Below are 16,270 nucleotides of genomic sequence, written 5' to 3'. Positions count from 1 at the left end.
CAGGCTGCAGTCCCATTGCCATTTGGCACCTGCACATTGCAAACCCCCCTTTATTTGGGATTATGGCAGACAGGCCACAAGGAGGGCTGAAGTCCAACCACTACACCTGGTCATTTGCACCCAGTTTAGTGCAGATGCAGCTGTAACCTGCTGGTAACACCAAACTCGCTGAGGATCACCAGAGCATCCTCCTCTGGAAACCAGCCTCTCTCCATCTCCAGCTTTCCACAGCTCAGAGGGCCAAACTTAGTGGGAAGGGTGATGGAATGCAGCAGTTTCCTTAAATCCAACACAAAGAGGCCAGAAAGAGACAACCAGAATTTTAGTGCTGGAAACGAAAGAAGAAATGAAAGAGAAGAAAAAGAAAGAAGGGAGGGGGCAAGATATTTGCTCATCTCATATTTAGAGCATAGGGGAAACTTGGCCTTAACAATGTAAATCAAACTAAACATTTCAGGGGTCTGGCTTTAAAAGCTGCCATTTTAATAAAAAGGGGGACAATTGGGAGGTTGTTTAAAAACTGTAGCTGCATTCTCCTACCCTCTGCCTCCTCCTCCTCCCAACCCTTCCTCCCACACCACCAACTGCCATCTCTAATTTACCTTGCCATGCAGCCACTCCAGAAATCCCTCCCGACCACAGAGGACTGGAGGAATCTACAGAAAATAAACTGACAATAAACACGACTATATTGCCTAAAGGGAGGAGGGGAAGCAACGAAAATTACCAAACTGTTGACATTGGTCAAGAAAACTTTCCCCTCTAAAATTTCAAAGAGCACGAAGGCTGAGCAGCAAAGGTCTCATTATGAATTCACTCAGAACTGGGTTTTTTTGCAGAGCTCCTTCTCCCCATCCCTGGATACAGGAGCCCATTCTTGTGCAATCATCAGTGCCCAACAGGCTGCTGTTCCCCACTCCTGAAGAAACCATTTTATGGCACACAACACGAAGAGCTCTTCGTCAATAAGATGGTTAAACAGCTCCAGTGGAGCTGCCCCAGGGAGGCACGGTGACACTGTGGTGGCAGAACTGGCCTTCCTTCCATCATCTCTGAAAGGGCCTCAGAGCTTCCTTAACTGCACAGGTTTATTGTTTGAATCCCCACCTGGGAGAGTGCCAGGACTCCTCACAAAAACACAGAAAGCAAGAGTGACTGCAAGTGGGGAGAATGGGACAGGGAAGCAGCTGAGGAGGGGAAAGGATGGGTATAATACAGAGAGGGGGCTGCAAGTCTGTCTTCTTGCTGGGACTGAAAACATCAATACTGTTAAGGCTTATTTCACAGACACTTTTTAAAAGAGTCGGATTTCTGCGGTCCACACACCACGATTCAACTAAAACTATGCAGAGGCTTTTAAGTTTCCAATATTATCATAATTTTATCCATAGAAATCCAACTTTATCTGTCTTTCAGTATCTCAGACCTTCTCCACAAAAAGCCAGGCTCAGGCTAATAAAATGTAATAGTTTAAAGCAGCACTTTCTTGAGACTAAATAACATAGAGAAAATGAAATTTTTATTAAAATGAGAACATAAATATCAATCAGTCCTTTTATTCACCCTCCTGATGTCTTGGAAGCAAACAATCCAGCCCTACCTATAAATCAGCAGAACATTCAGTGAGGAAAGCACCTAGAAACATGATGAACTGATACAAGCAGCTCTCCAGACACAGCAGCAAGGACCCCTCAGCCTGTCCAAAGGTGTCACCAGGGCAGGACTGATGTGACACAGCACTAATGGATGGCCAGACAGAGGCTTGGGCACACACAGGAGCTTGCATCTTTGCCATATTTTCCCAGACATGCAACTAAGGGAAAATACCATCAAGCCCTTTCAAAGAAGGGCTTTCAGGGAAGAAAAGCAAAGGAGAAACTGTTTTGCCCTGCATCTTTTATGGACAATTGCTAACAAAGAGGGATTGCTCCACAGATTGTTTATTTTTCTCTTATGGTGGATTTTCCTCTGCTTAACTTAAGGGTAAAACATGAACTGGTGAGAGTACCCAATTCCCACATACCCAAATCTCCTAACTTTCAAAATTTATTTTATATAGCTATACATTTCATAAATAGGGTTTTAGCCAAGGTTTTAGTCGGTCTCATTCATTCTCAACCTTTAAAGAGCCGAACTGGATCAAACTGATTGTGTTATACTCCTGTAATTTATGGTATCAGCTGTACTGCCCAGCACTGCACCACCAAAGGAAGCCCGTGGTCCTGATCTCAAGCTGTAAATTCCAATCAAATGGGAAAGTGTTAAATTCAGAAGAGCTTTTGGTCCATTAACTTCCACGCTGATTTGACTCGCTCTGCAGTGCTTGGGCAACAGACCCTGCCACACGACGTATTCCTGAGCAAACAGTGCTGTGTGTCATAAACCATCTGGGGTGTCACTTCCAAGGGCCACTCATCCCCTCCTCTGATACACTTGGAAATGCTGAGGTGCAGAGCAGAAACTTTTCCTCACTACAAAATATCTCTTGCAAGGGTAAGAGAGGTGCTGCCATCAGAGGAACGAGGCAGACACAGAATTTGGCTGAAAGGGTGTTGTGTGCGTTATTCCACCCAAGAAAACCACTGGACAAACGAGCTTCCTGAAACACTGGCATTTTCCTAAGGTGCCACTGAAAGTGACACCCTTCATAATCTGGACAGTGCTCCCTTTCATATCAGAGCCTATAGCTGCAAAGCTAAGTGCCAAGCAGATGGTTGAAATCTGTTTTGTACAAGAAGTGTGCGCGCACACGCGTTTTTTCAGATGGAGTTCTTTGTATTCATATTCAGGCCTAGGTTCCAGCCATCAAAACACTGGCACTGAAGCAATCATTAGCTGCACTTTAGACAACTGGCAACCAAGGTATTCACAGTTCTCCACAAAATGTTCAGCTAATACCTCCCAGATGCATAACTGAGGCAAAAGATCATAATCTTAAATTGGTATCGGTGCTTTCGATGGCCTTTCAATAGACTGCACATGTATGTAAAAAGCTATTGTATTTATCTCCTTTTAAAAATAAAACTCTGTTATGCTCCAAGTGTTTATACAGGCTTCCACATCAAATTCTACCCAAACACAACAGCAGAAACTCCATTCATCTTGTTTTCATCTTTCTAAGAAACATCTAGCAGGAAATTCTGTCGGTAATTTTAAGACAAAGACTTTGTCTTTCTTATCTGATAAACATTTAGTTTATTTAAAAAGTAAATATCAGCTAGGCTCAGCTGCTCCAGAGGAGTCAGTTCCAGACAAGATAAACCTGTTCCTGCTACCCTGGACAACTCATGCACCTCACCTCAGCTGCAGGTACCCCAGTCAATTTCTAAGTGGGTTGCTTATTTCCACAAACAGCAAAACCAGAAATGCTTACCAGCATGGGGCTCTGCTGTCTGCCTGGGCTTCTCATGGAATCAGTGAACAGGTGACAATAATTTGCCTGGTGACAAATTAACAGAGGTCACACTTTGGAAAACTGGGGTTATCAAACAAATGTATATTTGGAAGAAGGATTTTTGTGTAGCACTCTCTCCATAGGCCTTGCTGGCCACAACTGGGAATTAGTACCTTAGGAAACACACAGTTTCAAAACAAAGATTGATTTTCTGTGCAGTGCCAAGTCCACTAAGGGCCAGATGTTAGCTCTGGCATAATTCAGGTAAATTCTCATCATGGCCATTCAGACCAGTGTGATCTGCCAGGCACACTCGTTTAGGAGGAAAAGCCAGTTAACCTGTCATCCAAGCACAGCACCAGGGAACTCCAAAATCCCCAGATCTGCTGAAGCCTGCAGAAACCCCTCCTGATGCTTTAGAAACTCTGGTGTCATTGCAACCCAAGGACATCTGCTGCAGGTAAGGAAAGCCAGGACTCTGCTCAGGGATCTCCTCACGAGTCACATTTTCACACCATCCAGGGGGACTGGGTGAAGAACACCAGCCTTTTTCATGGAGTCCAGCAGGATATTAATTAATTAATTAGGCCTCCGTTTTTAGGGCCTGACACGGAACTCCAAACACTCAGAATGAATGGGCACTTCTTTAAAGGATGCCTGGACTGGCCCTATCACAAAACAGGTCTTTGTGAACACACTGCTGAAAAACTACGACTGAAGCACCACGGAACTGGCTGATCATAATCCATTATCTTGAAAAGTAATGTCACTCTTAAAAAGCTCATCAAAGAGAATAACTTAACAGCTTAGTCATGATACTCAAAGGCAGCAGAGATCAAATCCACCCAGGACTACCTCAGTTTATACCCATTTTCCAAACTGTGTGTAGTAAAGCATGCAGCACACAGCCTAGATGTAAAGCTACCTGCAGACCTCAGCATTTCAGCTCTACTCCTGCAGAGCATACACTGGGAAACAAGGAGAAAACCCCACTAAAACTGATTAGAAGAACTAACGTGAATAAGAAAATAATTCCTCCCTTTTAATTCCCCTGTATCAGTTCCTTCATTTCAGATCTCATTTAAAGAGTGAATGTCAAGCTCTTGGGGAAGAATCACATTTTGTGTTCTGCAGCGGGGTTTTTGCTTTTAGGCTGGTTGGTTTGCTCGCTGTGGCTGCCTACACTGCCACTTCCAGAGGAGTCTGCTCCTCACATCCAGACTCTCCACGAGAACAATTTTTCCCTGGGCTCACCCCATGCCTGGTCCTTAGGTCATAAAACCTGTGACAGTTCTGGTACACACAGCTGAAGATGTTCACTGTTGCCCAGGACCAAGTTTACCTGTGTGTAGCACACAGGGCTTCCCAAATTACTGCTTCAACACAGCAGGCACTGCTGCCCAACTCCAGCTACCCAAACTTGCCTCCAGGTAAGGAGCTGGCTCAGAAGCAACCCAGATAACTGGAGGGTCTACAAACAGTGCTCCCTCCCAGCCCTCAACGATACAACTGTGGCTGCAAACACTCCTTTCATTTATTTTATTAATTATACTCCACAGTCCCTATTTTACATATTAAGCGATTTGAATACTATAGTTCATCTTGCTAGAATGAGACCTTTAGAAATTATAATTGGACAGAGAGAAGTCTGTAATTTGCAGTTCTTAGGATCTCAAGAAGGGAAAAGGAGGGTGTCTCGAGGTTAGAAAACAGAACTACCAGTCAGCATCGCTACTTTTTAAACTCGCACACAAAGATTTTGTGACAGCATTCCTCAGTTTACTCCTCTACAGGTTGAGACTAATCTCGCTTCTCAATCTAAAAAGCACAGAAATCTTCATGATTTGTATATCAATGCTTACCAAATGCTCTGAATTCCTAATCAAAAGACTTTACAGGAAGTACAAATCTATTATTAATAATATCAGTACTTCTAACAGTAAAGCAACTTCTCCATACGTGCGTCAGGAAAAAGAAAAAAAAAAACAGAAAAAGAATACCCGCACACATATATTGCTCAATTTATAAATTGTTAAGCATGGCTCCAGGACTGAAATCTCATTCATGAACCATGCTAGGGATCTCTTACCTACTCCCTGTTTCTGAATTTTCCCCATACAAAGACACATTTATATTACTCTAAGCTCTAAGCACAAAGGCTGCTCTGTGGAATGGAAAGAAACCTCCTTTTTTTGTGTTTGTACAGTGACAAGCATAATGGGGTCCTGATTCAGGATGCTTGCACTCTACAAAAACACACTAAATCAATGACACTAATACAGACGAAGATTATCTATAAAAGAGATGCATGGCACACTGCAGAGGGGCACAGCATTCTCCCTATAATTTGCCTGGCATTTCATGCAGACGCCCAATGTGCACTCCCGAGTCACACAATTCATTTCAGACTTTAGGCAAGAACAGAAAAAGTGAGCAGAACTTACAAAACATAAGCAAAGGAGGAGAGCCTTCCACTGAGAAATTCTGCCAAATTCTAATCTCAGTTGTAAAACCAGAATCAGCCCGACGTTCGTGGGGTTTTGACAAAGATGAGAACCAGTAGCCTTTTAAAACACACCATAAATTTCTACTTCAGTGTCCAAAACCCAGGAGCAAAAAACAAATCAAAGCCTGAACCTGAAGAGAGAAATGTATTTTCCGTGTCCCTGTTATATTCAAATTCAAAAGCCCAGATATTTTTAACAGACATGGAAAAAAAGAACTATTTGGCTTTACTCAGCAACTGCAGAAGGAAACTGTACCAAAAGAATAATGTTGCATGTTCTGTTTTCAGTTGATTTCATTTAGCCTTTCAGTTCTATTTCAGTTATGTTTCATTTAGCCTATTTTTTTTTTTTTTTTAAATAATCATCATGTTTTGGTGATTCACATTTCACACCATCCCAGGAACAAGTCATGTAAATACAACAGCAAAATGACCCAGTTTGTTAATAGACATGCAAAACGGGTAAGAACATCCTTCCCTCCGCCCTTACCAACCATCACCTTCCCACACATCTCATGTCTATCCAAAAAAGCCTCTGCCCTGGTGAGGCCACGGTATCGAAATTTAGGGATGGAACCCGATGAACTGAAACCTCACTAAGTCTTGGGAGAAGATGTTTTCAGTCTTGCTTTACAAAGTGAATGCAGTGAGGATGCTAAGGGGATTTATCTGGAAGCAGAAGACTTCTCTGCAGCCTGACACAGCACTCAGCACCACAGCTCCCTCCGGGCACAAAGCTCTGCCCAAGGGCTTTAGTCCTAGCCCAGGCAGGCCACGCCTAAAGGTCAGAGCACACCAAATGCTGCCTGCCCTTCATGACGCGTTCTCTCTCCTAAATCAAGGAACACTTCCAAGCGTATAGAAATGGCGTGCAGAGATGCACTCTGCTCTTTAAATAAAACCTCAGACTGTGATGGTTGAACCTCACCACGCTCTGCTGCAGTGTGGTCCCTTCATGCCCCCATCAGGCTCTCCAAACCTCGGAGGACAAACACAAACCCGTGCGGACGGGCGCGCACGCTCCCGACACCGCGGGAGGCTCCGGTAAAAACACCAAAAAATCTCGGGTGACATATTCCCAGGTAACTACGGTGGAAAAAAGCAATAACAGCATTAAAAATTGTTTAGAACCATTAATATTTCATTCGTTTTGGTCCTCTTTGCTGGCATTGGCAGGTAAGTCCAGCTCGCTGCCAGCTACGGTAACCTTGGCCATGCCCAACCTCTGAGATCAATCAATGGAACTCGGGGCTGTTTCTTCACTCCCAAATTCCTAAAACAATTAAGCCCAGCACCAAAGAAACCAAGAGGATGACAAACTGTATGAGTTTCTCTTTACATGAACTACATTCCAAGGGCTTTTTCCTCTAGGAAAGGTCCATGAAGAACACTAGATGCAGACAATGCTCTTAACTACAAAAATAGAACATCTCTCTCCCACAAGTTCCTCACCACTAAAAAGAATTTTGATTATTCACACAAGAAAATATAATATCAATTCCCTCTCCTTATGTTTTTGCCCCCAAATGTAACAAAATTATGTTATGACAGAAACAAATGAGTAACGATAAAACTATAATAAAATCACAAAGAAAATTAGCACTAAGGCAACATTTTGTGGTATGTTTAGGTCTAATAGCAGTCAGACACCTACACCCTAGGAAAAAAACACAACCCAAAAAACTGAAGACAGTCTATATGAACTTGAGAAAACACAAAAGCAGAACTGCATGGCAAAACAAAATAAAATTATTATAGATCTCAAAAAGCATATGCCAAAATGAATTTCAGTACTTGGTCTTTAAAAAAATGGAAGCATGAAAAGGAAATCTGGAATACTAAACATTAATTTAAAATATTAAACATAAATTTAAAAAATAGCAAAATATAAATGCAATTTGAGTATTGAGAAATATTACCTGATTAATCCCACAGTACTTTTAAGGGAGACAAGGTCAATATAATTTCAAACTGCCAAAGCGAGCCACAAGCTTCTCCTCATTTTCACTTTACCTCTGAGTCCCACGAGTCAAAAATAATATCATCATGTTGGAATTATTTTTTTTTCTTTAAACAAGGTGACAAGAGGACAAGTTCAAGAGAAGTGCCAAGCCAGATCAAAACCAGGACATAGGAAAACATTTGCCAATTTCTTTCAAAACAAACAGCTCCCCCAACACCATGGGAAGCACCTGAACTTCATATCAACATCTGACAATTCTAGCAAATGGAATTCAACGTTTCTTTCTTAGTCCGCTTAAAACAACGGAATAATTAAATTTCGCACCTATCCCCAAAAAAGACAGGCAGCTCCTCTGAGTTACTCCTGTGCTCCTCACAATTTCCATCCACTTCTCACATTCTGTTCAAGTCCCATGGCCCCTGCAAGCAGCGCTGGCTCGCTAAAACTCCTCCAGAACCTCGTCTGAATTTGCTGTCTCCCAAGAGCTACCGTGCCTGGAACTCCACACTGTCCCAAGGACACGTGGGCTCAGGAACAGCTTTTGGGGACTCCTGGCTTCCCAGCTGGCAGGGAAGGGGTGACCAGGGCTGGGCGTGGGGGTGACGAGAGGCGTCTCTCAGCGGAGGCTACGGCGCCTCGGGCTCGCCGCAGCACCCGGGGCCAGCCCGGGCAAGGCCCCCTGGAGCAAGGCAGCCCCTCTGCTCTGGAGGGTGTGGGAGAGCAGAGACAACACCACCACCCTGGGCACGGGGCGTGGGTGAGCACTTGGTGGTGGTGGTGTTTTGACAACGGGGCCGTGGGAGGAGATGGGAACGGGACAAACGCCGCCCGTAGATCGCCGCGCCTGCCGGCCCTCGCCCGCTGGCCAGAGCCACCCAAAGCTCCAGAGAAAAACAACCCATTCCAAAAGTTCCACAAGTTCTGGTTTGGGAAATTCGTAACGTAACGAGGACTTGCTTACTTTGCAGCCTTGTGGGCTTTAACATACTCATGTACAACATAATTTTACCTTTTGCAGGAAGGAGACTTCACACGTTTTCTACATTTGATAAAAATCCATAGGAACTTTAGGAGGGAAATACTCTTTGCTTTTAAGGATGCTACTTGTTAAACAACAAACTCCTTGCCATCATCAGAGAGGCACTACAGCTATTGATTAATTGCTGCGAGCACTTCTTTTCTCCTGACTACAGTAGCAGAATTCACAGGCATTGAATATTTCCAGTCTGGTAAAGCATGACAACATTTTTCCCCTTCCACTCCTGAGTTAATTATGCTATAACCAGGCCTGAGCAAGAAATTAACAAAATAAAATAAAATGGAAAGTCAAGAGGATGTCAGACTGACTTCTGCAACAGTTGTGAAGCACAGGTATCTCCCACAAACATAAAGTTACCCTATATTTCACGCCCAGTATGAAAAGCATGTGAGGAAACTGTAACTGCACCTTGGGAGGAGACACTCTTTTTCCCGTATAAATATTGTTTAAAGTGTATTTTATACACCTACAGATATCTCACATTGCACAGACACATATTCCTATCCTATCAGGCAGCTTCACATTTAAGTAACTCAACCAGATACTCTGTGCCTCCTAAATGATAAAGCCATAAATGCTCGTTAAAGCTCTCCGAGAGGCAGTAAATATTTTGTAAACTAGTTATATATTTAAGATCTCTGGACAGAAAGAGAAGGAAAAACAATTCCTCGCCCATGTAAAGGTACCAATCAAACACACTCCGCACATAAACACCGCAAGATGCTTGGTGGGAGACTGTGTATCTGTTTGTGTGTGTTTTAATTAACTCCTTGAATGCATATGATGAGCCAGCCACCCAGAATTAGTAATGCCAAACTCCCAATTTGATTCAAATGCAATGAATACAACAGTCAAATTGTGCAGGCTGGTGTGTCACTCATCAGCTCTCTCATTTGGGCTTTTGCCTTCCAAGACTAGTTCACAATTTCAGCAACTGGTAAATTATTGAGATGTTCATTAAAATCTGTAATCTGTAACAGTCAACTTCTTCCCAGCCAAGCATAAGCACAACAAATTAAATCAGTGCATGCAGGACGTTAATGAATAGTCTGCAAACGCAATAATTCCTTCAGAATTATCTCCGAGAAATAAAACTGCTCGTTTTTGTCACTGCAAAAATCCAGAATCTGCAGCTTTACACTGGCACTCCATCTATTCCTCAAATCCCAGATCCCTAGAACCATAAAGCTAAGCAATCAGTCCTTTTCCCAAAATGTCTCAATGAACTTAGAAGATATTCAGCTCGATAGTAATCTTTGAAATGAAAGAATCTAATTCTACAGGTAGATTTTAGGAGAGCGCGACAGCATTCCGAGCAAGCCGAGTAACGGAAAGGTGTTGTTCTTTCTCCAAAATTCTCAGCAAATGCAGCAGAACAAAGCTTTTAGGGTAACTTTAGCTAAGAAAAGCACTTAGGAATACGCAAAGTTTCCTTTTAAGAAAATGACTTCTCCATTTGACAGTGTTGGTACAACCCCAAAATAAATTCAGTGGGAGTCTGAAATGACTCGTGCAGTGCAGCAGTAAAGCAGCTAAGTATATTTTTTTCCTCCCAGCAGAGGCTTGCTTTACATCCCTGAGCCTTTCCCTTCTCCAAGCTATTCACTAGGACGGGGAATGTTCCGAGAGCACGCCACTGGTGACTGCCAAGGCTGAACTTGCTCCACTGTCCCCATCCCCACTGCTCCCATCCACGCCTTTTGTCTTTTCCAGCTCTGCCTTTTTCCCCTACAGAGCCTCTAACCCACCCGTCCTTCTTCCACGAGCACGGCATGCCACTTCACCTTCCACTGGCACACTGAAAATAAAGACCAAAAGAAGTGAAGGCAATAATGCAGAAAGGATGTCACTCTGTCTGGATGCCTAGCATAGCCTCTCTCTCGGCCCACAGAGAAATGTAAATATGCAGTCATTAATTTGGGTTTAAGAACATTCCGTACACGAGGGATATTGTTGAGCAGTCACTTTATCTATTTTTCATTAATCAGATTTTATTAAGACATTAAAACTTTATGTTGGGCATTTCTGAGTTTTTATCATTCTGTAAATTTCCCAGCTGTCCGCGATGGTTCCGGCTGCATCGTCTCTACCTTGTCCTCAGTGAAGTAAACTTTCTTTCTATTGTGGCCCGACTTGTTATGTTTAAGTATAATGACCCAACTTCAAAAAAAAAGGAAAAAAAAGAAAAAAAAAAAAAAAAGAGAGAGAGAGAAAGAGAAAAATCAAACAACAAAAGACTTATTCTTTCCAAGACCTTTAGAACCACAGGCGCTCGCACAGCACATCCCAGAAGTTCCCCTTTCCCTGTGAAACACACGGAGTGCATCCCAGTTCTAATATCTCCCCACAATGTGGCTGCAAACATCATCCCCCTCACCGTACGCATTCTGATGCTCCTCTCAATCAGGCAGCTGAACAACCACCAACAGAAATAAAGGCGTGCAAGGAACTTCTCAGGGAAGGACGAAAATCCTCACAATTTTGACACGGTAATTAATTATACATGTTAATTCACAAAACCTACTGCAATTTACCAGTGATGCTGAATGAATTAATGAGTGTTTATTTGTCTGATACCGAGGATCATTTTCATTCCAAGTGCGTGCCATAAATTCCCCCTGCTGATGGCCACAGACACAGAAGAGAAGCCCCTGAATTCAGCTCTCCTCAGCTGGGGGGACGGAAAGTTTCTGAAGTGTTTGCAGTTCACTGAGACGCACAGAAACCTCCGGGGAAAGACAACGGGGAAAGAGGAGAGACCTCCTGAGAGACACACGGCTGCTCTGAGATCTGAGCTGCAAACAACTTTGCCTGACAAACCTTTACCTCCTTGTCATTTGCTGCTCGAGTTTAAAACAAGCGGTGGGAGCCGGGTCACATAACAGAACTGAAGTGGGACACGCTGCTACGACAAGCTGGACGCCAAGAGACTGCAGAAATGTGCTCCAAGAGCTGTGCTGACAGAATCCAAGGGAAGAACCTGCCATAAACACCTAGAAAACAACGATCTGGGCATCGTGCACACAGGCACAACTCCGCAGGCGTTTGTGGGTCTGAGATCCCTGTGCAGGAGGAAGCGTGTCCTCGTGGCTGCTCCCTGACAAACACACTCGTATGACATGGACAGTGCCTGGGTCTGTGTGTGTGTGTGTGACTGTAGTCAAACACACACTATGTAAACAAATGGTAATGATTAACAAAGATACTGCTCTCTATCCCCAATTTCAACTGCAGAGGAAAAATTGCTTAAAAAAAAATTTACAAAAAAATTGCATGTCCTGAGGTTCATTTTTATTGCTTCCCATTTCTGCTGCTTGCTATTATCTGCATGGCAAAAGGAGAGCAGCGTATTGATTATTTAACTAGAATGTTTACAAGAGCAAAGCTGGGATCTCTGAAAATGAAACGTATGCCTAGGGGCAAAAAAAAAGAAAAAAAAAAGAAGGGAGTAGGGAAGCTCATTCCAAGGATGATGGTTGCCCCAAATGACTTGTTTATATATAAAATTTATATAAATATCTGTATTTATAATGCAGAGAGACTTCAGCTAAAAAAAAGTCCCCCAGCAGGAAAATGAAAGGACTTCTGTCTGCTTCAGAGAGTTTACAAGCATTGTGTTCATCACGAAGTTCAAAGAATAACCAAAATCGCTCGCTTAGAAATTTCTATGTGCAACCTTAGAGAGGCACATGAAATACTTGAATCCATCGATTGCACGAAAAAGACAAATACATGAGCATGATGCCAGATCAAATCTGACATCAGAAACAGTAACAGTTTCCTCAGGTAGTTGAACTAAGTTAATGCAGCGCACGTGAACAAAACCAATTTTGTCCTATTATTGCAATGCTAACAAACCGAAGGAAAACGCCAAGTATTCCAAGTCTGGAAAATTAATTGCATTAAAGACAACCCTGGAGCAGAGCAACCTAGCCAGTTTCACTTTCTGGTAAGGAAGCACTCTAGTTTCAGAACAAGGATTGAAAGTGTTAAAATAGTTCTTTTCTGCATTTCCAAATTTTAATTTTCTCCGATCTTTTAATTCAAGTGTTCCTTCCTGTCCTTCCTTTGCATGCGTGTTCCTCAGCCCACTTAAAATGTTTTTATCTTGCCTTCTTTTCTATGCCTTTACTATCAAATTCAGTAGGTTTGAACGATGAACAGCTTGACTTAGCATATTTTTAACCAGCTGGTCTAGCACCTAGCTTGTATTGCATAGTCAGATACAACCAAATGTTTATACAGGAGGTAGCTTTCACGAAGATGAGAAAAACCTCAGTACCGCGCATCTTGGCATTCTTTCATTTAGTGCTTGGAAATGAAAGTTTGGGTTGTTTACTGCAGCCGCACAAGGGGCTATTAATAACCTTTCAAGAAGAAGCCGGAGGGGAGGGATGCGGGACCATCAACGCACGGACGTACGAGAGAGCCTGAGAAAGCGCTTCCAAACATCTCGGGAGAACCAGATCGTATGAAATAAGGACTGAAGTCTCGGAGGTCACAAGCCACCACCGGTGACAGCAAGAACTCGATTCCAGGCAGGGAAGGCTCCTGTTTCGGGCAGGGGGAGACGGGCACATCTACGTCACACCCGAAGCCCGCTCGTCACAGCCAGACCCGGCTCCTGACACTCCGCGAGAGGCGACGGCCAAAACTTGGAGGCAAGAGTTTCACTTTTTCCCTTTCTTTTTCCCTTCGGTTTTTTCCTTCCCCCCCTCTCTCCTCAGGCAGAAAGATGTTCTCCTGACGGAGGGCCGGGATGTTAACTTGCCTAAAAATAATAGCTCCTGCTAGATCAACAAAAGGTCATGTGCTCGGCACAGCGCCTTCCCAAGTTTGACGGGAGCCTGGGGCTGGAAGTTGGAGGATGCCCGGGAGCCCGGCCGCCACCGGGCATCCCCCGAGCGCTCCGCCGACCGCCCGGGCAGCAGCGGGGAGCTGTGCCCGGCAAGGCGCTCGGCGAACGGGCTGGAATAGCGGAGGGTGTGCGGCAGGAGGGCACGGCAGCGCCGCGGCCCCGAACAAAGCTGCGCGCCGCCCGGGGCCGGGGGCTCGGCGGCGGCCGCCACCCCGGGCAGTGACACGGCGCGGGGGCCGGGGAGCGCGGACGGGCCCGGGGAGGAGGGAGCACGATCTCACCATCTCCCTCCTGCCCGGCCTCCTGCCCGAGTTGCGCGCCCGGCCCCGCGTGTCCGTGTGCCCGCTGCCCATCCGCGCACACGCGCGCCAACAGGCGTGCTCGGATGAATTAAAAAAAAATAATAATAGAAATAATAATGCAATAACAAACAAAGCACGAAACAGAACGGGAGGAAAAAAAAAAAAAAGGGGAAGAGACACCCCCGCACGCACACACACACCCCCGCCCCAACAACTCGACTCACCTTTCAAACTCCTGAGGTAAATCAGGGTCAGTTAGCATGCTGGAAAAGCACAATTTCCCTTTGTCACAGCAGCCACCTATGGTCGCCTCCAACTGAACCTGTCAAGTGAGTCCAAACCTTCTAAACCGATTGATTTTCTCTCTCGCTCGCTCTCTCCCTCCCTCCCTCTCCCTCCCTCCCTCCCGGCTCGCTCGCTCTGAGCGAGGACTCCTTGACCAGTCTCTTAAAGGGGCAGCGCGCTCGCAGCGCTCGCCGCGGCTCCCCCCGCCGCGCGACCTCCGGGGGCCTGTCCTTTCCTTTTAATTCTGCTCGCCCGCCGCCGCCAAACGGGAAAAGTCAACTCCTTCAGTGTCCTAAAAAAACGTGGAGGGGTGGAGGGGATAAAGGGGGGGCAGGGGGGGCGGAGGGGAGGAGGGGAAAAAAAAACAAAAAGCAGTCCGACAATCCACCTAAACCGGCAAACCAGGAGCAAATCCCCTGCGCTGAGGAAGATCAGTGGAGAAAGAAGATAAAACAAGAGCAGACTGATTAAATGGAAACAGTTATCAACTCTCGGAGTTGAAATAGGGGAGAAGAGATTGAACACATAAAAATGTTACCAAAGGCATTTGTGCTCCGAAGAATTTTCATTCCTTTCCCCCCACCCTTCCCGGTCTCTCGCTTTCTCTCTCTCTCTCTTTGGGTAGGGGAAAGAAAAAAAAAAAAAAAAAAATCACCCGCACAACAATCAGGCATTGTTCTGAGGGAAGAAAAGCAACTTTGACAGATTGAAATATAGCAGAGGCCCCTTCAAGGAAACCTGTAAACAACTTGTCACTCACTCTGTCGGTCTCACTGTTAGCTCTTGCTTTCCACAAAGTGCTGCGAACCGTCCTGGCAACAAACCCAAAGTTTCCTCAGCTCCAAACTCCATCAAACAGCCCCGTTGTGTGCAAGGGAAGAGGTAGCCACATGCCAAAACAGCGGGCGCGCACACGAACGCACACACACGGATGTTCAAACAACAACAAAAATAAACTTTCCGTTCATCTGTTGGGGCTTTTCTCGTTTTCTCTTTAATCACACTCCCCTTTCCCCCCCCAGTCTCCGGGCGAGCAGTAAAGCCCCTGGGTCGCGCTCCCTCTCATTGCCCTGCCCAGACAATCGCTGATAACAAGGTGGACGAGGCGCGGCCGCAGAGCCCCTGGGCTGCCTGGCGGAGCGCAGCCTCCGCCGCACTCAGTTATCCCGACAGAGATCGGCCGGGCGAGGAAGGCAGGCGGGATCGGGCCCCGGCATCCCCCGCATCCCGGCCGGGCATCCCTGCGCGCTGGGCGGGCACGGCGCTCCCAGCCGGCCCGGGAGCGGGACAGCCAACGGGGATCGGCCGGGCTGCTCTGCCCGCACAGTGCCGCGACAGCCTGCACTGCCCGGCCCGGCCTGGCACTGAACTGCCCGCCAGGGCCGCGAGGGGAAAGGGAAAAAAGAGGAAAAAACCCGGGCGCCCTGTTCTTCCGCACACACGTGCGCACACACCCACGCAGGAGCACGTAGCTATACCCCGTTCTTTCCAGTTCCCCTGCCCTCGTTCTATTCTCCGTTCCCCCGCTTTTATCTGCAGCTGGACAACATTAAGGGCCTTGAAAACCCACGTGGTTTTGACCCCCCAGCAGTTCGATTAGGTCCATTGCCACCCCTCTCATCCCTGCCTCCCAGTGGCGCGGAGATTGCAAGTTTACTTTTTGAAATATATACACATATTTGCACGGAGCATCCAGAAAACTTTCAAAATTGTCATGCCCGCTGGCTTAAGAAAAATGCCAAATAGCAAAGCTTATTATTTTTAATATCCAACAGCTCCACTGTTTAATTTGCTGCTTTTCTCTGCCGGTGCACATGTTAGAAAGCAGCAGGCTCAGGCGGAGGCCAGTCCGCCCAGCGCTGGTATAAAGGCATTGCCAGCTGGGAGCCGGGGCTGCTCCTTTCATCACCAGCAGCAAACCCA

The 16,270-nt window shown here is 45.6% G+C and overlaps 1 protein-coding gene across 6 annotated transcripts in view; it reads right to left on the bottom strand.

The window, feature by feature from the left end:
* Positions 1-14,440, bottom strand: part of SOX5 (SRY-box transcription factor 5) — a 293,023-nt gene extending 278,583 nt beyond the window's left edge. For all 6 annotated transcript variants that reach the window (XM_018919866.3, XM_009095179.4, XM_018919869.3 and 3 more), the window contains exon 1: positions 14,287-14,440. In XM_018919866.3, the coding sequence (XP_018775411.1) occupies positions 14,287-14,324 (38 nt within the window). In that variant the 5' untranslated portion in view covers positions 14,325-14,440. The remainder of the gene's footprint in view (positions 1-14,286) is intronic.
* Positions 14,441-16,270: the final 1,830 nt, after the last annotated feature.

This window comes from Serinus canaria, chromosome 1A (genome assembly GCF_022539315.1).
Source record: "Serinus canaria isolate serCan28SL12 chromosome 1A, serCan2020, whole genome shotgun sequence".
Taxonomy (NCBI): domain Eukaryota; kingdom Metazoa; phylum Chordata; class Aves; order Passeriformes; family Fringillidae; genus Serinus; species Serinus canaria.
The sequence above is the reverse complement of the archived record's forward strand: the minus strand, read 5'-3'. Positions and strand labels throughout refer to the sequence as shown.